This window comes from Salmo salar, chromosome ssa20 (genome assembly GCF_905237065.1).
Source record: "Salmo salar chromosome ssa20, Ssal_v3.1, whole genome shotgun sequence".
Taxonomy (NCBI): domain Eukaryota; kingdom Metazoa; phylum Chordata; class Actinopteri; order Salmoniformes; family Salmonidae; genus Salmo; species Salmo salar.
In genome coordinates, this window is record NC_059461.1 from 22,035,070 (window position 1) to 22,056,988 (window position 21,919).

The 21,919-nt window shown below is 43.6% G+C and overlaps 1 protein-coding gene across 1 annotated transcript; it reads right to left on the reverse strand.

Annotated features, from left to right (window-relative positions):
• Positions 1–13,827: 13,827 nt before the first annotated feature.
• LOC106579911 (E3 ubiquitin-protein ligase TRIM35) lies at positions 13,828–16,863 on the reverse strand. Its single transcript, XM_014160269.2, has one exon. The coding sequence runs from the start codon at positions 16,684–16,686 to the stop codon at positions 14,848–14,850; it is 1,839 nt and encodes a 612-aa protein (XP_014015744.2). The 5' UTR covers positions 16,687–16,863; the 3' UTR covers positions 13,828–14,847.
• Positions 16,864–21,919: the final 5,056 nt, after the last annotated feature.

Here is a 21,919-nt window from a genome sequence, read left to right on the forward strand (position 1 = left end):
TTCGGTGGCGCACCCGAGCGCTGTGATAGCACGGCACCCACCCCAGCCTCGGATGCGTCCACCTCTACTACGAACGCTAAAGACGGGTCCGGGTGCGCCAACACGGGCGCGTCGGTGAACAGTGTCTTCAACTTCTTGAAGGCTCCGTCCGCCTCCGTCGACCATCTCAAACGCGCCGGCCCCCCCTTCAGCAGTGAGGTAATGGGAGCCGCTACCTGGCCAAACCCTCGGATAAACCTCCGGTAGTAGTTGGCAAAGCCCAAGAACCGCTGCACTTCCTTCACCGTGGTTGGAGTCGGCCAATTACGCACGGCCTTAACGCGGTCACACTCCATCACCACCCCCGTGGTGGAAATGCGATAACCCAGAAAGGAGACGGCTCGTTTGAAAAACTCACACTTTTCAGCCTTAACGTATAGGTCATGCTCCAGCAGTCTACCAAGCACCTTGCGCACCAGGGACACATGCGCGGAGCGGGTGGCGGAATATATCAGAATGTCATCGATATAGACAATCACGCCCTGCCCGTGCAGGTCCCTGAGAATCTCGTCAACAAAGGTTTGAAAGACGGCTGGAGCATTTTTCAACCCATACGGCATGACGAGGTACTCATAATGGCCTGATGTGGTACTTAAGGCGGTTTTCCACTCATCTCCCTTCTTGATACGCACCAGGTTATACGCGCTCCTGAGATCCAATTTTGTGAAGAACTGTGCTCTGTGAAATGATTCCACTGCCGTAGCGATAAGAGGTAGTGGGTAACTAAACCCCACCGTGATCGCGTTTAGACCTCTATAATCAATGCACGGACGCAGACCTCCCTCCTTTTTCTTCACAAAAAAGAAACTCGAGGAAGCGGGTGAGATGGAGGGCCGAATGTAACCCTGTCCCAAGGATTCCGTGACGTATGTCTCCATAGCCGCCGTCTCCTCTTGTGACAAGGGGTACACGTGACTCCTGGGAAGCGCAGCGTTAACCTGGAGATCTATCGCACAATCCCCTTGTCGATGAGGTGGTAATTTAGTCGCTCTCTTTTTACAAAAAGCGATCGCCAAATCGGCGTATTCTGGGGGAATGCGCACGGTGGACACCTGGTCTGGACTCTCCACCGACGTGGCACCTATGGAAACTCCTAGACACCTCCCTGAACACTCCTCCGACCACCCCTGGAGAACCCCCTGTTTCCATGAAATGAGGGGATTGTGACCAGCCAGCCAGGGGACCCCCAGCACCACCGGAAACGCAGGTGAATCAATAAGAAAAAAGTTAATGCTTTCCTTATGATTCCCCAGCGTTACCATGTCCAGTGGCACCGTAGACTCCCTGACTAGCCCTGACCCTAATGGTCGGCTATCTAAGGAGTGCACGGGGAAGGGGGAATCTATCGGCACCCGTGGAATTCCCAGCTTAATGGCAAGTCCACGGTCCATAAAGTTCCCAGCTGCGCCTGAATCGACTAGCGCCCTATGCTGGGAAGAGGGAAAAAAATTTAGAAAATGAAACAGGCAAAAACACATGACCAACAGGGGGTTCTGGGCGAGTCTGGTGCTGACTCACCTGATGTGACCGAGAAGTGTTCTGCCTGCCTTCTCGACTCCCAGACTGGCTCCTCCAGCACCGGTCGGCCGTGTGTCCTCTCCGACCACAGCTGGTGCAGGAGGAGCCACCTCCTCCGGTGCCCCTTGGCACGGCCCCCCCTACCTCCATAGGGGTAGGGGCGGGGGTGCACGGGGGTGGAACGGGCAGGACCCTCTCCGAACGCCCGCGGGCAGCCAGCAAATTGTCCAACCGTATGGACATATCAATGAGTTCGTCCAGGGATAGATTGGTGTCCCTACAGGCCAGCTCCCTGCGGACGTCCGCCCGGAGACTACACCGGTAGTGGTCTATGAGGGCCCTGTCATTCCACACCGCTCCAGCAGCCAAGGTCCTAAACTCCAGCGCGAAGTCTTGAGCGCTCCTCGTCTCTTGCCTGAGGTGGAACAGCCGTTCACCCGCCGCTCTACCTTCGGGGGGGTGGTCGAAAACAGCCCGAAAGCGGCGGGTGAACTCTGGGTAGTGGTCCCTCGCCGAGTCTGGAGCGTTCCAGACCGCATTAGCCCACTCCAGAGCTCGGCCCGTCAGGCAGGAAACGAGGGCACTCACGCTCTCCTCTCCTGTAGGAGCAGGTCTGACGGTGGCCAGGTACAACTCTAACTGGAGAAGAAACCCCTTGCACCCAGCCGCCGTCCCATCGTACTCCCTCGTGAGTGCCAGGCGAAGCGCGCCAGAGCCAGACGTCGTAGGAGGAGGAGATGGTTGTATCGGGGGGGTGTAGGTGGAGAGAGGATACCACTCCTCTCCCATCGGTCCATCCTCTCCATCATCTGGTCCATGGCGGATCCGATGCGATGCAGGACCGATGTATTATGCAGGACACATTCCTCCATCGAGGGTAGTGAAGTGCCCGCTGCTCCCGCTGATTCCATGCTCTTTGTGGTGCGGGATTCTGTAACGGCTTGTCTGTTGTGTGGCGGCAAGAAGCGCAGGAAGCAGCGAACACTGTGTGGTAATTTTAATAAGCCACATGTACAAAATAAAAGGTTTCCCAACAACAGGGAAAATACAAGCACAGTCGAACAAAACGTAGTCGACACACAGAAGGACAATCCCGCACAATAGGGAGCGGGCCAGCTGAACTAAATAGCCCTCTTAAACGACCTGTGTCTAAGAAAGTCTAGTGTTGAGGAGAATGTCAGCGATCCCACCCTGGTCGATCTGTCCAAGATGGTTATGGCTGATCCTGATTTCGCTAAACCTAAGTTGATCTCTCATTTGAAAACCCTAAAGGTGAGCGAGTTTGTAGGACCGCTGAAGGAAGAGAGGGTCCCTACAGTTGACACTTCGATGTCTAGGAAACAGCTGATTGCGGAACAGAGTAAAGATGTTTCCTTCTCCCCTTTTTCTGAGATACGTCCAGTGAAGGAGTTTGAAGTTCATGTGGGTTACTTTGAGAGAGATAGTGTTCCAATGAGGAAATGCCACTTCTAGGAAAGACGATTGGCCCAGTGTATCTCAAATTGTCGTTCCAGTTACTCTTTGACAAGAGATACTGAGGTTGGCTCACGATGATAGTATGGCAGGCCATCTTGGGGTCAACAAGACATATGACCGTAACTTTGTCTGGCCTGGTCTGAAACAGGATATTGTGGCCTACTGTAAATCCTGTCGCGTTTGCCAGCGGTTGGGTAAACAAAGCTGTATCGGTTGCACTTTTGCAGCCTATTCCTGCTTTTCACGAACCTTTCAGCAGGATTCTGGTGGACTGTGGTGGTCCTTTGCCCAAAGCCAAGTGTGGAAACCAGTTTCTCTTAACCATAACGTGTGCTGCCAGTCGTTTTCCTGAGGCCATTCCACTGAGGAAAATCACTGCTTCCAGTATTGTTAAGGCCCTGATGAAATTATTTTTAACGTTTGGACTTCCGTTTTGCCATTTTGGAGATGAGTATTGTTTTGGTTTAGCTCGTTCCAAGGGGATTAGAGTTATAGAAAAATACATTATTTTACCTCTGTTTCTCAAACTTCAGTATATATATATACACTACTGGGCCAAAGTTTTAGAACACCTACTCATTCGAAGGTGTTTCTTTATTTTTACTATTTTCTACATTGTAGAATAATAGTGAAGACATCGAAACTATGAAAAAACACAAATGGAATCATGTAGTAACCATAAAAGTGTTGAACAAAGCAAAATAATGTTGAAGGAATGATCCCTGCCAACTAATATCAACAATTATATTTAGTCTTGAAGACACTTAGTCCTGCCTTCTGTAAGTTTAAGAAACATTGCCTTTTGCCTTGAAATTCCGTTACCAAAAACCCACATATCATAAGATTTTTTCAAATTTCTCTCCCTCATGAGGAAAAAGGATAATTAAAGTTCACAAGTAAAGGTAGACCTATCAATTAGTTTGTGATTTTACTGATTTTGTTTATGAATTAAGTGATTAAAACTAGTTCAGTACAGTGCTGTAGAGTTCAATACAGTACACAGTAGAGCACACTAGAGTTGAGTAAACTATAATGTACAGTATTGTACTGTACTAAACTATATTGTACTTTACTGTACTCGACTGTACTCTACCGTACTATAATGAACTGTACTGAACTCTTCTCTACTATTCTGTGCTGTGCAGTACTGTACTTTACCAGTGGAATGTATTCATGGAAGCCAGGCTTCCCCAAATATTTGACCAATAAAAAAAAAATCTAAAATTTCTCAATGAGGAGGTTCGCATGGCTACTGCTTCGACTTCCACAGCCCAGCTAGCTCACCATCGCCCAGCCCCGCCTCGTCATGGTGAGCATCTCATCATGAGTCCACCTACGGATTTGTCTGCAATTGATGAACCACCCACACAACCAACAATTCCCATCCCTTATTGAAGTTTTGGACAGCTGCAGCCCTGACATTTCCCTAACATCAATAGACAACTAGGGTCATCATCACCCTTCCTATTACTTCATGTACTGTTGAGAAACTCTTCTCCACAACAGGTTGTATCAAAACATCTGTCAGATCTTGTATGTTGACTGCAGGTCTCAACAATTTAGCTCTGTTGTCCTTTGAAAGGGAACTCGGTGACTCTTGGACTATGAAATAAGCTCCATCTTCGACACTAAACCTAGGAATCTACGCTTTGTGCTGTAAAACATGAAACACACAAGAAAGGTAAGCCTGAATACTGTTTATTCATGATTTCATGCCTGCCTTGGTAGGCCAGGCCTATTGTGTTCGATTCAAAGTGAGCTACCCACCGTTTTATTAGGTTATGCATGAGGATTTCCTCTTTTCATGCCTGGCTTGGTAGGCCAGGTTTATGATTCAAGTGAGCTATTATGTATAATGATTTCATGTTTTCATGCCTGAATGCCTATACAGTAGCGTTTACTTATTCAAAGTAAGCTATTCCTTTCATACCCGGCATACAGTTCAAGATATAGGCCTAAAGTGTTTCCATTGTATTGTGTGTGGCTGTCTTCATAATGAAAACACTTTCAGGGCTTTCTATTCTTCCTTGCTTCTTTGTGCAGTATTGAAATAAGCTGTTTGTTTGTGCATATTGCAATCCAGTGCCAAGCTGGTGTCCGGCCATCGCGCTGACCATGGTCCCGACTGTGGATCGATCCTTTGATCTAACTAAATGCTAACTAAAAAGCAGCATTCACAAATGGAGGATGGCTTTCACTTCAGCAGTAATACATTTATGAACTTCTTTGAGGAAAAGATCATGATCATTAGAAAGCAAATTACGGACTCCTCTTTAAATCTGTGTATTCCTCCAAAGCTCCATTGTCCTGAGTCTGCACAACTCTGCCAGGACCTAGGATCAAGGGAGATACTAAAGTGTTTTAGTACTATATCTCTTGACACAATGATGAAAATAATCATGGCCTCTAAACCCTCAAGCTGCATACTGGACCCTATTCCAACTAAACTACTGAAAGAGCTGCTTCCTGTGCTTGGCCCTCCTATGTTGAACATAATAAACGGCTCTCTATCCACCGGATGTGTACCAAGCTCACTAAAAGTGGCAGTAATAAAGCCTCTCTTGAAAAAGCCGAATCTTGACCCAGAAATTATAAAAAACTATCGTTTTTATAGGTATAGGTGTGTGCCTTTCCAAATCATGTCCAATCAATTGAATTTACCACAGGTGGACTCCAATCAAGTTGTAGAAACATCTCAAGGATGATCAATGGAAACAGGATGCACCTGAGCTCAATTGTGAGTCTCATAGCAAAGGGTCTGAATACTTATTTAAATAAGGTATCTGATTTAAATGTATTATACATTTGCAAAAAAATAAATACATCTGTTATCAGTTTGTCATCATGGGGTAATGTGTGTAGATTGCTGAGGATGTTTTTAAATGTAATCAATTTTAGAACAAGGCTGTAACACAACAAAATGTGGAAAAAGTCAAGGGGTCTGAATACTTTCCGAAGGCACTGTATATGACATAAACAGAGAGGTATATTTTCTGGGTGACCTTAATATTGACTGGCTTTCATCAAGCTGCCCACTCAAGAAAAAGCTTGAAACTGTAACCAGTGCCTGCAACCTGGTTCAAGTTATGAGTCATCCTACCAAGGTATTTACAAACAGCACAGGAATGAAATCATCAGCATGTACTAATCACATCTTTACTGCAAAAATCTTCTTTATTATTATGTTTTTTTTTCTTCCCTTTTTCGTGATATCCATTTGATAGTTACAGTCTTGTCCCATCGCTGCAACTCCCGTATGGACACGGAAGAGGCGAAGGTTGAGAGCCATGCGTCCTTCGAAACACAACCCTGCCAAGGCGTACTGCTTCTTGACACACTGCTCGCTTAACCTAGAAGCCAGCCACAGCAATGTGTCGGAGGAAACACCATACAACTGGCGACCATGTCGAAATCTTCTCTAAAGCTGTATCCAAATCATTTCTAAATATCTGTTTTCGCTTTGTCATTATGGGGTATTGTTTGTTAAAAAGAAACATCCTCTCACTGTCAACTGCGTTTATTTTCAGCAAACTTAACATGTGTAAATATTTGTATGAACATAACAAGATTCAACAACTGAGAGATAAACTGAACAAGTTCCACAGACATGTGACTAACAGAAATTGAATAATGTGTCCCTGAACAAAGGGGGGGTCGAAATCAAAAGTAACAGTCAGTATCTGGTGTGGCCACCAGCTGCATTATGTACTGCAGTGTATCTCCTCCTCATGGACTGCAGCAGATTTGCCAGTTCTTGCTGTGAGATGTTACCCCACTCTTCCACCAAGGCACCTGCAAGGTCCCGGACATTTCTGGGGGGAATGTCCCTAGCCCTCACCCTCTGATCCAACAGGTCCCAGACGTGCTCAATGGGATTGAGATCTGGGCTCTTCGCTGGCCATGGCAGAACACTGACATTCCTGTCTTGCAGGAAATCACACACAGAATGAGCAGTATGGCTGGTGGCATTGTCATGCTGGAGGGTCATGTCAGGATGAGCCTGCAGGAAGGGTACCACATGAGGGAGGAGGATGTCTTCCCTGTAATGCACAGCATTGAGATTGCCTGCAATGACAACAAGCTCAGTCCGATGATGCTGTGACACACCGCCCCAGAGCATGACGGACCCTCCACCTCCAAATCGATCCCGCTCCAGAGTACAGGCCTCGCTGTAACGCTCATTCCTTAGACGATAAACGCAAATCCGACCATCTTCCTGGTGAGACAAAACATCGACTCGTCAGTGAAAAGCACTTTTTACCAGTCCTGTCTGGTCCAGTGACGGTGGGTTTGTGCCCATGGGCGACGTTGTTGCCGGTGATGTCTGGTGAGGACTTGCCTTACAACAGGCCTACAAGCCATCAGTCCAGCCTCTCTCAGCCTATTGCGGACAGTCTGAGCACTGATGGAGGGATTGTGCATTCCTGGTGTAAATCGGGCAGTTGTTGTTGCCATCCCGTACCTGTCCCGCAGGTGTGATGTTCGGATGTACCGATCCTGTGCATGTGTTGTTACACGTGGTCTGCCACTGCGAGGACAATCAGCTCTCTGTCCTGTCTCCCTGTAGCGCTGTCGTAGGCGTCTCACAGTACGGACTTTGCAATTTATTGCCCTGGTCACATCTGCAGTCCTCATGCCTCCTTGCAGCATGCCTAAGGCACGTTCACGCAGATTAGCAGGGACCCTGGACATTGATGTTTTTCAGAGTCAGTAGAAAGGTCTCTTTAGTGTCCTAAGTTTTCATAACTGTGACCTTAATTGCGTACCATCTGTAAGCTGATAGTGTCTTAACGACCGTTCCACAGGTGCATGTTCATTAATTGTTTATGGTTCATTGAAACACACACACACACACACACACACACACACACACACACACACACACACACACACACACACACACACACACACACACACACACTATATCAGCATTGACTGTAGTTATTGTTGTATTTCATGAGTAAGAAATAGAAATGCAAAGGGACAGATAGGTAACCATTTTGCTCTAACTGGAGTTCATTATTAGCCTACTCAGTCAATAAACACAAGGCAGAAGGAAGATCTAGCTAAATTAGCTACAGAAAGTACTGTAGAAATCTCACATTTCTGCAGCAGGTACCTCTTGCCGGGCCACTTCATTTTATAACAGGTTGAGAGACTAACGTTAACTTACTTCCGCTAGCTACTACTAGCTAGCATGAGGGACTAACTTACTTCCAGTAGCTAGCATGACTGTAGTCAGGTAGGGCTAGCTAGCAAGCAGTAACGTTAGCTGGCTAATGCTAACTAGCCAGGTAGTGCAAGCCAACTTTGTTCGGTTGTTGTTGAATTCGTTCTGTTGGCATGCTAACTACGTGATAAATTAAAGTCCTGTCACACAAATCGACCTGGCCCGGGTATCCTGGAAGGATATTGACCTCATCCCGTCAGTAGAAGATGACTGGTTGTTCTTTAAAAGTGCTTTCCTCACCATCCTAAGTAAGCATGCCCCTTTCAAAAAACTGCATTGAGACTAGGAAACACTGTCACCACTGATATATCCACGATGATCGAGAATTTCAATAAGCATTTCTCTACGGCTGGCCATGCTTTCCACCTGGTTACCCCAACCCCGGCCAACAGCTCTGCACCACCCGTAACAACTGGCCCAAGCCCCCCCTGCTTCTCCTTCACCCAAATCCAGATAGCTGATGTTCTGAAAGAGCTGCAAAATCTGGATCCCTACAAATCAGCTGGGCTAGACAATCTGGAACCTCTCTTCCTAAAATTATCCGCCGCCATTGTTGCAACCCCTATTACTAGTCTGTTCAACCTCTCTTTCGTATCGTCTGAGATTCCTAAAGATTGGAAAGCGGCCGCAGTCATCCCCCTCTTCAAAGGCGGAGACACTATAGACCCAAACTGTTATAGACCTATATGCATCCTGCCCTGCCTTTCTAAAAGTCTTCAAAAGCCAAGTGAACAAACAGATCACCGACCATTTCGAATCCCACCGTACCTTCTCCGCTATGCAATCTGGTTTCCGAGCTGGTCACAGGTGCACCTCAGCCACACTCAAGGTCCTAAACGATATCATAACCGCCATTGATAAAAGACAGTACTGTGCAGCCGTCTTCATCGACCTGGCCAAGGCTTTCGACCGTATTCTTATCGGAAGATTCAACAGCCTTGGTTTCTCTAATGACTGCCTTGCCTGGTTCACTAACTACTTCTCAGATAGAGTTCAGTGTGTCAAATCAGAGGGCCTGTTGTCCGGAACTCTGGCAGTCTCTATGGGGGTGCCACAGGTTTCAATTCTAGGCCGACTCTTTTCTCTGTATATATCAATGATGTCGCTCTTGCTGCGGGTGATTATTTGATCCACCTCTACGCAGACGACACCCTTCTGTATACATCTGGCTCTTCTTTGGACAAGTGTTAACAAACCTTCAAACGAGTTTCAACGCCACACAACACTCCTTCAGTGGCCTCCAACTGCTCTTGAATGCTATTAAAACAAAATGCATGCTCTTCAACCGATCGCTGCCCGCTCCCGCCAGCCCGACTAGCATCATTATTCTGGATAGATATGACTTAGAATATGTGGACAACTATAAATACCTAGGTGTCTGACTAGACTGTAAATTCTCCTTCCAGACTCACATTAAGCATCTCCAATCCAAAGTTAAATCTAGAATCGGCTTCCTATTTCGCAACAAAGCCTCCTTCACTCATGCTGCCAAACATACCCTCGTAAAACTGACTATCCTACCGATCCTTGACTTCGGCGATGTCATTTACAAAATAGCCTCCAACACTCTACTCAGCAAATTGGATGCAGTCTATCACAGTGCCATCCGTTTTGTCACCAAAGCCCCATATACTACCCACCACTGCGACCTGTACGCTCTCGTTGGCTGACCCTCGCTACATATTCGTCGCCAAACCATCTATAAGTCTTTGCTAGGTAAAGCTCCGCCTTATCTCAGCTTACTGGTCACCATAGCAACACCTACCCGTAGCACGTGCTCCAGAAGTTATATTTCACTGGTCATCCCCAAAGCCAACACTTGCTTTGGCCGCCTTTCCTTCCAGTTCTCTGCTGCCAATGACTGGAACGAATTGCAAAAATCACTGAAGTTGGAGACTTATATCTCCCTCACTAACTTTAAGCATCAGCTGTCAGAGCAGCTTACTGATCGCTGCAGCTGTCCACAGCCCATCTGTAAATAGCCCATCCAACCACCTACCTAACTCATATCCATATTTGTTTTTGTTTTTCTGCTCTTTTGCACATCAGTATTTCTACTTGCACATTCTCATCTGCACATATATCTCTCCAGTGTAAATAGCTAAATTGTAATTACTTCGCCACTATTGGCCTATTTATTGCCTTACCTCCTTACTTCATTTGTACACACTGTATACAGATTTTTTTATTGTGTTACTGACTATACGTTTGTTTATCCCATGTGTAACTCTGTGTTGTTGTTTTTGTCGCACTGCTTTGCTTTATCTTGGCCAGGTCGCAGTTGTAAATGAGAACTTGTTCTCAACCGGCTTAAAAATAAAATAAAAATGTGTAATCCTTTCTCTGTGCTACTGACACTGCAGCTCAACCCAGACTGTAAACACACCCTCTATGCATCATGGATATTATATTATTTGTAATACTTTTTTTTCTGTTACTCGAGGCCAAATTTGGAAACCATAAATGAGAAAACGAGTTCATATGCAATTTGGTTTTTGGCTTTCAACTAGAAAAATGATAAAATGATTAATTTCCTCTTGTTTGGCCTTGGCGAGATGAAATCATTTACGAATTATCCATAAGCACGGACCCTTTTCCATACTATGTGTGGTTTGACTATAAAAATTAAAATAATCAATCAAATTCGATAAATCAATCGCAAGGTTAATTATGCTATTTCGTTTCCCTTTGCCTTTTCGTTGTGTTAGACCTATCAATCAAACACTGTGGGCGAGGTTTTGGTAACATGAGGCGGAAGAGGTTACCTGGGCTTGCTGGTCACACAAGTTATGGAACTTCATATAAATAAGGATAGTTTTAGGGGTATTGAGATACAAGACAAAGAGATAAAATGCTCACAATTGGCTGACGACACCACCATTTGTTTTGAAAGATCATAATGAAGTCAGGAAAGCTATTGAGTGTATTAATGCCTTCTCACATGTATCTGGTTAATCTCTGAATATTAGGAAACGTGAACTATTTGCGTTGAAAAGATGTGACTTAAACTCAGTATGTAATATCCCTGTAAAAGATGTGATCACATATTTTGGTATTAAAGTTAGCAAAGATCAGAAAGAAAGGGCCAATTTAAATGTCTCTCGTATTGTAGAGAAAATTGGAAAAAGATTTAACTCCTGGTTATTAAGAGATCTTTCTTTATCTGGACGTGTACTTTTATCAAAATCTGAAGGTCTGTCCAGATTAGTTTATACCTCCCTTACCTTGGATGTTCCTCTGTCAGTAACTAAAATACTAAATTATTTCACTTCATATGGAGGAATAAACCTCGTTATTTGAGAAAAGCTGTAATATGTAGCACCCAAAGTGAGGGAGGTTTGAATGCTCTGGATTTTAAAACCTCTAATATAATCTTTAAGATCAAATGGATACAGAACTATTTAAGAAATAAGGATTGCATTTGGAATATAATCCCTAATTTAATATTCCAACAGATTGGTGAACTAGAATTCTTACTCAAATGCAACTTTGATATGGGTAAAATCCCTATTAAGCTTGCTAACTTTGATAAACAAGTACTTCTAACTTGGAACCTCATGTACAAACAATACAAAAACAAGTCTTTATTTTTCCAGAACTGGTTTGACAACAACATTATTTGGGTTAAACATTTATTGAATAATGATGGCCAACTATATGATTATCCAGAATTTATGAGAACACACAATGTTACATTCACTCCTGAGGAGTATCAAATTGTTGTTGGAGCTGTCCCTAAAGGTGCTATTCTTCTTTTAGGAGAATGTAACAATACTCCAAGGGCAACTGTTGTGGATTTTGTAGCCTCAATACAATACAAGGAATTTACATTTAAACTATAAATGTAAAAACATGTATATAAGGAAACTATGTCAATATGTTACTACTCCCTCTGCTAAAATGTACTGGACTGCAGCCATAGGACAAGTGAACTGGAACAAAGTTTCATGGTTGTCTGGTAAATATTGTATATCTAATAAGGTGAAAGTAGTGTCATACAAACTCATTCATAGAATCTACCCTGTAAAGACCTTTATTATACACAGATTTAAAATAGCTATTGATAACAAATGTGTATTTGTGGCTGTGACCCAGAAACTCTTGACCAATTTTTGGGGGACTGTTCTTATGTCAGAAGATTTTGGAGTGAGTTAGAAGATTTTGTTTTAAAATAAATGACTATTAATGTTAATCTGAGAGACTCTGATATTATGTTTTATTTTGATCCAAATGATATGGACCCTGACTTAACTTTAAATGTTAATTTGTTTATCTTTCATGGAAGATTCTTTATCCATAAAATGAAGTGGGCAGAGAACAAACCCCTCTTCACATTATTTCTTCACATTATTTAAGATGTAATTTAAATATTATTTTGAAATGATCAGTAAATGTAAAAACAAAAAAGCAATACCACCATAAAAGTATTTAACAAATTGAAAATGAATCTTGATATGTAATACCCCTGTCTGTTAGGTTTATGTATTCTTGTTTGTATATTTTTGTATTTTTGTATTTGTTGTGTTCATAATAATAAAATAATACAAATAAATAAAAAATACAAATAGAAAACCTGGGCTTGCCGGCTATGCTCAGACAGGAATACCGGTAACTTAATTTATTGATCAGAGAGAAAGATGCGAAACTACTATATACTGATTAACTTAGATAGATAATCTTTAATATGCTGGCTTGGACAGCCGGTGAGCAAGGAGTTCGCGGCAGGAGACATAATGGTCATGGTGTTTGCTGCAAGCTACTAGCAATGATGGCTATCGCACACACTTGAAAATGTCAAAGATGTGTATAAACCAAGATAGACCACAGCCTGTCGTTTCCATGGGGAACATAGAGTCATAGGCAGATAAAGAAAGCAGGTGGGCAAAGCCAAGCACGAGCTAGCGAGATCCTATTGGCGTGTTCTAGCATCCTCTGCATATTTCCGTTAGGGAACTCCTCCTATGAAGTGCGCGTGTGCAATAAATACATTCTCATTTCCACTCCTAAACAACACGATTTTTTAAAAAGTATGCAAAGGATACAGTCTAGAAAACTTAGTCCACTCTGTTCATAACAGATTATAGTTTTGGGAACAGAAAACTGTATTGAGATCAAATGTTTCATCGATAAGAAAATTTGCAGAATGTCGGCCCAAACCCATATCGTTCCGTCTTCTCCCACTGCCGGACAGTGGGCTTCCATATTTGGTAGTGAGTGGAAACGCCGAACGGTTGCTTCATATTTATACATCCTGTGACATATCTGTCTCATTGTTCTATCTGTGTTACTGTTCTTCTTCTTCTGTAGGGTTTCATACTGTCTGTTGTTGCCCGGACAGTTAAAACACGCCCCATCGATACAGCTACCACCGAAAGAGACTGCTGCCAGCAGTTCTTATATAATATACACCTTTCCGCCTCATGTTACCAAACTCCCCCCGTGTTTGATTGACAGTTCTAACACATCGAAAACGCCACGAAGCAATGAGGAAACGAAATAGCAAAATGGAGCATCGTGATTGATCGAATTTGATAGTTTTAAACCACACACAGTATGGAAAAGCATTATGAATTGCCAATAATTTTTTATTTCTGTCACAATTATTGCTATTACAACGAGGTAATCATGCACATTTTTATATTTTACATTTTAGTCATTTAGCAGACACTCTTATCCAGAGTGACTTACAGTGTATGCATACATTTCATACATTTTTTCTCCATACTGGTCCCCCGTGGGAATCGAACTCACAACCCTGACATTGCATACACCATGCTCTACCAACTGAGCCACACGGGATTTTACCTTCCTTCATTTAACTAGGCAAGGCAGTTAAGAGCAACTTCCTATTTACAATGACATTTTACCGGGGAACAGTGGCTTAACTGCCTTGTTCAGGGACAGAACAACAGATTTGTACTTTCTCAGCTCAGGGATTCAATCCAGCAACCTTTCAGTTACTGGCCCAACACTAACCACTAGCCTACCTGCTGCCCCAAAAGTAACAAGGCTACCTGCCACCCCATAAATGTAATAAGCTTTTACGTTTCATTTTTTTAAATGTGTCAGTGTTGTACTGGATAGTACCATGGAAATTAATGGATCATACTCAATCATGAAAATGCAATATATTTTTTGGCATTTCAATTTGAATTTTGTCACAAAGGATTTGCAAACATATTCATTTAACATTTGTCCATTTGCATTACCAATTGAGTTTCGGCAGCTAAATGCTTCCATAGCCTGTAAAGTATGTTCTTAACTAAATTGGGCACTGTGTTAGATTTTACTTTTCCAAACCATTGTTTTTATTACCAATTAAAGTGAATAGACTCAGCCATTGATATTACAGTTAAAACATATTTGGAGTCATATAAAAAAAAAAAATATAGTAAAAATATGATTGTTCTATGCTGTTGATTTTCAAAAATAATTCAGTTACATAAAAAAAATGACCTACAGTCATTTTAGTTTCTTCATAAGAACATCCAAATCCATTCCCACACCCTACATATATTGTACTTTTACTATAGTTTAACTGTTGCTCCACTGTTGGAGATCGAGACAGTATCATATTTGTCATCTTATTTATAATCATCTAATTCGTCTTCATAATCATCTTCTTCGTCTTCGTCTTTGTCTTCATAATCATAATCATCTTCTTCATCTTTGTCTTCATAATCATCTTCTTCATCTTTGTCTTCATAATCATCTTCTTCGTCTTTGTCTTCATAACCATCGTATGAATCATCGAACATATCATAATCATTGTGGGTGTTCACTGTTAAGCCTCTGACACTTGTGTCCTGTAAGAAGGTCTCATTGGGCTTTTCCACTGTCACACAGGCCTTCACTGGTAAAATCCTCACAGGGTGGAGTTTACAGCCATTAAGGCAAAAAGGAAAGACTTTCTCAGTGAAAGTGTGTGTGAATGTGTGTAGAACTGTCTTATTATCAGGGTCAGAGAATGACAGCTTACCTCCATCCCAGTCCAGCTGCACTCTGATCCTCAGGGGTTTCTGTCTCACAGTAAGGAGAGTGTCTGACCCTGATGGAGAATGGGTATCATATTTACCAGCAGTGAATCGGATTTGCCAGTATCCATTCTTTACTTCTCCCTTCCTCTGGACAGATTCTGTCATCACACCCAGTGACCAGTGAGTATTGTCCCCAACCTCAATGTCCCAGTTGTGTGTCCCTGAATTAAAGCCTTCGGAGCCTAGGACCATTCTAAAGGTATCAAACCTCTCTGGGTTGTCAGGAAGCTGCAGTGTTTCATCACTATCATTGATGCTGTCTTCATCACGGTGTCTCACACTGGTCAGATCATCAGACAGGATGAGATGTGGTTGGGAAGTATTGGGGTTCAGAATCACAGGAGTGTATTTCACAATCTCATGCATTTTCTCCCAGACTCTAAATTGCAGGTTGCCCAAGTATTTAGCCACATTAATCAGCACTCCTGAGACCAGCATTGGATCTGGCAGTTTCCATTGGGCTCTTTCCATTGTGGACTCATAGTTCTGCAGAAATGAGAGGTCTTCAGCTTTCACCTCCTCCTCTAAGAATCTGATTGTGTTCGCAAGTGATGAAATCTCTCTGCTCATTTCTTCAATCTTCTCTTTCATCACTCGATTCTTGTGCTCTTCTTCCTCCTTTAGTTCAGCTATCCTGGCTGCCTCTTCCTCTCGTAGAAACTGGTGAAGCTTCTCAAACTGCCCCTTAATTTGACCCTCTGTGTGCTGGGCCTGGCTCAAAATGTGTTCAGCACAGGTTTGGCTTATTTTTCTAAAGACACCAAGCTTCTCCTTTAAGGAATTCACTGCTGTCTGGAGTTCTTCCTTCTGATCCTGTGCAGCTTCATCTATCGGGCTACAGTTATGATTTTTGTGTTTTTTTGAAGTCTGACATACCACACAGATTAGCTTTTTATCCTCCAGGCAGAAGAGTTTGAATTTCTCACTGTGCAAACTGCAGAGCACCTCAGACCTTGCTGTATCCATTAAGATCCTCTTCTTGCACACAGGGCATTGCTGAGAATTGTTCTGGTTCCAGCATTCATGTATACAGACTGTGCAGACTTTGTGGTGGCATGACAGTATAACAGGATCCCTGAGGATGTCATGGCACACAGGACAAGATGTTTGGCTGTCTCTCTGTAGCTTCTCAGCGAGATTGTGGTGGTTCATCTTCCTCAGGATCTCTAGTGACACCTTCACAGCTCCCTCATAGCTTGAGGTCTTAATCATCTTATCCACAGTGGTTAGCCTGTCCGTGTTCTCCAGCTTGCTCTTAGGGAAGGGAGGAAAATCGTTGAGCACAACCTGAGTCAGGTACCACTGGAATGTCTTCAGGTCTTCAGTGATTAGCTGTTCTAAAATGGCCAACAGCAGCTCAGGAACAGGAATGGATGTCGCCATCATCAATCTGCAGATACAGGACTACAGAATGATTTACTTGCCTTTTTAATAACCTTCCCTTCTAACAGTCCGTTATTGGCGTTTCCAATTTTCTATCTGTTACTACTACAAATGTAAATCCCAGTCTTGCGTCGTGTGTCACCTCGTGTGTCAGAAATGGAAAGTGAAACTTAACTCCTGTGAGAGATGAGCTTGTCTTCCTGTATTCTGATATCAAGTCAAGGGGTGGAGCTTTGAGAAACTAGGTCACATAAAGGTGGTGTACAGTTTTCTTCCCCATTCTGAATGACAGATAAATAAGGTGGGGTATTGGTATGTCAGGGCTGCAATCAGCAGGGCACACATTGATGAATGTTGACATAAATATATTGTGTATAACAGACTGGTACTGTATATGCATACAGTCAGGGACGTCACTAGAGATTCATGGACAGGGGGGCTAAGCCTCTTTTAGGGGGGTCTGGGCATACTCCCCCAGGATTTGTTTTAAAGCCCCCAAAACATCTTTTCATCATGTATTTTTAGAGTAACAACGGGTGTAAAACCGATCAAAATAAGGTTATTTTTGGTCAAAGTTGGCTAAAAGTATACCTGTCTCATAGTTTGTGTTAGACACTGATCTAATATGACTTACTTAAATTCTATCCAAATAAAGAAATGAAAGTCCACTAAGTCCACTCTGTCCCCATCCTTCCAACACCAATAAAAGGCACAAAAATGGCTGTACGATCTAGCCAAAATACTTTTTGGATGTTATTTTGAGAGAGAGAGAAATATGAAGACATGCAGGTCATATTATATCATTAGAAAAAAATCTTTATTTAAATTTGTTGCTCAAAATTAACCCAATAATTCAGACACATGGAACATCTTAAACAGTATCATCCACAATGGGGCAAAACTAAATTCAACTAATGAGCTAAATACGAAAAATAATTAGGAATAAAATCAGATAAAAAAGTAAGATCCCAAACAAATATTACAACCTATATTACAGAACTTATCCTCCTGCTTCTCTCTTTTGATGCTTATTTTGTGGGTAGACGCATCAAAGTGTACCTCCTATTTTTAAAGGTGGCAAAGCGGGTCAATAACACTATTGTGGCTTAGTGGCCTAAGCACTTCACCCTCAATGGACATGGCTGCAAGACTTGCAAGCCTTTTCTGACCCATTGTCTTACGCAACCAGGAGTGCAGCCGGCGCAGTGCACTAAAGGACCTTTCACAGGAGCAGCTGCTCACAGGAATTGTGAGGGCAACCTGAATTATTTTCTTCAGAGAAGGAAACATCATCATCCAGGAGGTTATGCACAGCAAGCATTTCTTTGGGAGGACATCCAGTCTCTCTTTTCCGGGCAAGAAAGATTCTTGCCACCAACATCTCTTCTGTTTTAACATCAATACCGTAGTGCTTGGCAAACTCAGTTAAGCATGAAGTATCTAGGAAGTTTTTTGAGTTGGGGCTGCATGCCTGTATGCCTTTGAGCAGACCTGCATCTACAGTCAAGAATTGCTGGTCAAGCTCACGAACCATCCTGTCCAAGCAGCTGAGCAACAGCTCTGTTTTCATTGTTTGGGAACTTGACAATTCTGTGCCTAAACCCAAGGAGGTCTCCACCACAAAATCTCCCATTTTCCTTTGTTTGTGCTTTCTGGAATATTGTGAATATTGTGAATTTCACAGAGTGCTTTGGTTCTGTCATAAAGTTCTGTGGCAAATGCATCTGTGCGTTTGCCTATCAGTGTGTCACATACAGCTTGTTTGCCGAAACAAGCTTCTGCCAGGTCTACAGTCTCTTTCTGGAGGAACTTATGTAGTCCCTCAGTTACAGAAAGAAAGGCCTGAAACATCAGTAGCAAATACATGGTGGAGAACTTATGAAGCTTTGCTCTCAGACCAACAGCCATGGGGGATCCATGTCTCCTAGAGATGAACGTACTTTGGTGCGAAAAGTGCAACTTAATCCCAGAACAACAGCAAAGGACCTTGTGAAGATGCTGGAGGAAACCGGTGCAAAAGTATCTATATCCACAGTAAAACGAGTCCTATATTGACATAACCTGAAACACCGCTCAGCAAGGAAGAAGCCACTGCTCCAAACCCGCCATAAAAAAAAAGCCAGACTACAGTTTGCATCTGCACATGGGGACAAAGATTGTTCTTTTTGGACAAATGTCCTCTGGTCTGATGAAACAAAAATAGAACTGTTTGGCCATAATGACCATTGTTATGTTTGGAGGAAAAAGGGTATTGCAGCCAAAGAACACCATCCCAACCGTGAAGCACGGGGGTGGCAGCATCATGTTGTGGGAGTGCTTTGCTGCAGGAGGGACTGATGCACTTCACAAAATAGATGCCATCATGAGGGAGGAAAATTATGTGGATACTTTGAAGCAACATCTCAAGACATCAGTCAGGAAGTTAAAGCTTGGTCGCAAATGGGTCTTCCAAATAGGCAATGACCCCAAGCATACTTCCAAAGTTGTGGCAAAACGGATAAAGGACAACAAATTTAAGGTATTGGAGTGGCCATCACAAAGCCCTGACCTCAATCTTATAGACAATTTGTGGGCAGAACTGAAAAGGCGTGTGCGAGCAAAGAAGCCTACAAACCTGACTTAGTTACACCAGCTCTGTCATGAGGAATGGCCCAAAATTCACCCAACTTATTGTGGGAAGCTTGTGGAAGGCTACCTGAAACGTTTGACCCAAGTTAAACAATTTAAAAGTAATGCTACCAAATACTAATTGAGTGTATGTAAACTTCTGACCCACTGGGAATGTGATGAAATAAATAAAAGCTGAAGTAAATCATTCTCTCAACTATTATTCTGACATTTCACATTCTTAAAATAAAGTGGTAATCCTAACTGACCTAAGACAGTGATTTTTTACTAGGATTAAATGTCAGGAATTGTGAAAAACTAAGTTTAAATATGTTTGGCTAAGGTGTATGTCAACTTCAGACTTCAACTGTACATATGATATGAGCAATGTAAGACATGTAAACATTATTAAAGTGGCATTATTTAAAGTGGAATTGTTTAAAGTGACTAGTGATCAATTTATTAAAGTGGACAGTGATTGGGTCTCCATGTAGGCAGCAGCCTCTCTGAGTTAGTGATTGCTGTTTAGCAGTCTGATGGCCTTTGAGATAGAAGCTGTTTTTCAGTCTCTCGATATCAGCTTTGATGCACCTGTACTGACCTCGCCTTCTGGATGGTAGCGGTGTGAACAGGCAGTGGCTCGGGTTGTTGTTGTCCTTGATGATCTTTTTGGCCATCCTGTGACATTGGGTGCTGTACGTGTCATGGAGGGCAGGTAGTTTGCACCCGGTGATGCTTTAGGCAGACCGCATCACCCTCTGGAGAGCCTTGTGGTTGAGGGCGGTGCAGTTGCCGTACCAGTTGCCGTACCAGCCCGACAGGATGCTCTCGATTGTGCATCTGTAAAACTTTGTCAGGGTTTTGGATGACAAGCCAAATTTCTTCAGCCTCCTGAGGTTGAAGAGGCTCTGTTGCGCCTTCTTCACTACACTGTCTGTGTGGGTGGACCATTTCAGTTTGTCTGTGATGTGTACGCCCAGGAACTTAAAACTTTTCACATTTTCCACTGCTGTCCCTTCGATGTGGATGGGGGGTACTCCCTCTGCTGTTTCCTGAAGTCCACGATCATCTCCTTTGTTGCTTTGACGTTGAGTGAGAGGTTGTTTTCCTGACACCTCCTCCCTGTAGGCTGTCTCGTCTTTGTTGGTTATCAAGCCCACTACTGTTGTGTTGTCTGCAAACTTGATGACTGAGTTGGAGGCGTGCATGGCCACGCAGTCGTGGGTGAACAGGGAGTACAGGAGAGGGCTGAGCACGCACTCTTGTGGGGCCCCAGTGTTGAGGGTCAGCGAAGTAGAGATCTTGTTTCCTACCTTCACCACCTGGGGGCAGCCCGTCAGAAAGTCCAGCGCCCAATTGCACAGGGCGGGGTTGAGACCCAGCTTGATGATGAGCTTGGAGGGTACTATGGTGTTGAATGCTGAGCTGTAGTCAATGAACAGCATTCTTACATAGGTATTCCTCTTGTCCAGATGGGATAGGGCAGTGTGCAGTGTGACGGCAAATGCATCTGTGGACCTGTTGGGGTGGTATGCAAACTGAAGTGGGTCTAGGGTGGCCGGTAAGGTGGAGGTGAAATGATCCTTGACTAGTTTCTCAAAGCCCTCAAAGCCCTTCTGCCTTAATAGACGTCCACGTCATTGGCACCCGGAACAGTTGTTGTTGAACAGGATTCTTACATAGGTATTCCTCTTGTCCTGATGGGATAGGGCCGTGTGCAGTGCGATGGTAATTGCGTCATCCATGGATCTGTTGGGGCGGTATGCAAATTGTAATGGGTCAAGGGTGTTTTGTACGGTGGAGGTGATATGATCCTTAACTAGCCTCTCAAAGCAGTTCATGATGACAGAAGTGAGTGGTACTGGGCGGTAGCCATTTGCTTCAGTTATCTTTGCCTTCTTGGATACGGGAACAATGGTGGCCATCTTGAAGCATGTGGGGACAGCAGACTGTGATAGGGAGCGATTGAATATGTCCGTAAACACACCAGCCAGCTGGTCTTCACATGCTCTGAGGACGCGGCTAGGGATGCCGTCTGGGCCAGCAGCCTTGCGAGAGTTAACACGTTTAAATGTTTTAATCAAGTCGGCCACAGAGAAGGAGGGGTGGGGGGGTGTACTTGTTAGCGGGCCGCGACGGTGGCACTATCCTCAAAGTGGGCAAAGAATGTATTTAGTGTGTCTGCAAGCGTGACGTCGGTGTCCATGATGTGGCTGGTTTTCTTTTTGTAGTCCGTGATTTCCTGTAGACCCTGCCACATACGTCTCGTGTCTGAGTCGTTGAATTGCTATTCCACTTTGTCCCTGTACCAGATTTTCGCTTGTTTGATTGCCTTGCGGAGGGAATAACTTCACTTCCCAGACCTCTTTCCTTGGTTAAATGCGGTGGTTCACGCTTTCAGTTTTGCGCGAATGCCGCCATCCATCATCAGTTTCTGGTTAAGGTAGGTTTTAATAGTCACAGTGGGTACAACTTCTCCAATGCACTTCCTTCTAAACTCACTCACCGAGTCAGCTTATAGATCGAAGTTGTTCTCTGAGGCTGACCGGAACATATCCCAGTCCGCATGATCAAAACAATCTTGAAGTGTGGATCCCGTTTGGTCAGACCAGTGTTGAATGTTTCTATT

Bases quoted from the DNA above. Each gene is read 5' to 3' on its own strand.
- LOC106579911 (XM_014160269.2), bottom strand. From the start codon at position 16,686: ATGATGGCGACATCCATTCCTGTTCCTGAGCTGCTGTTGGCCATTTTA.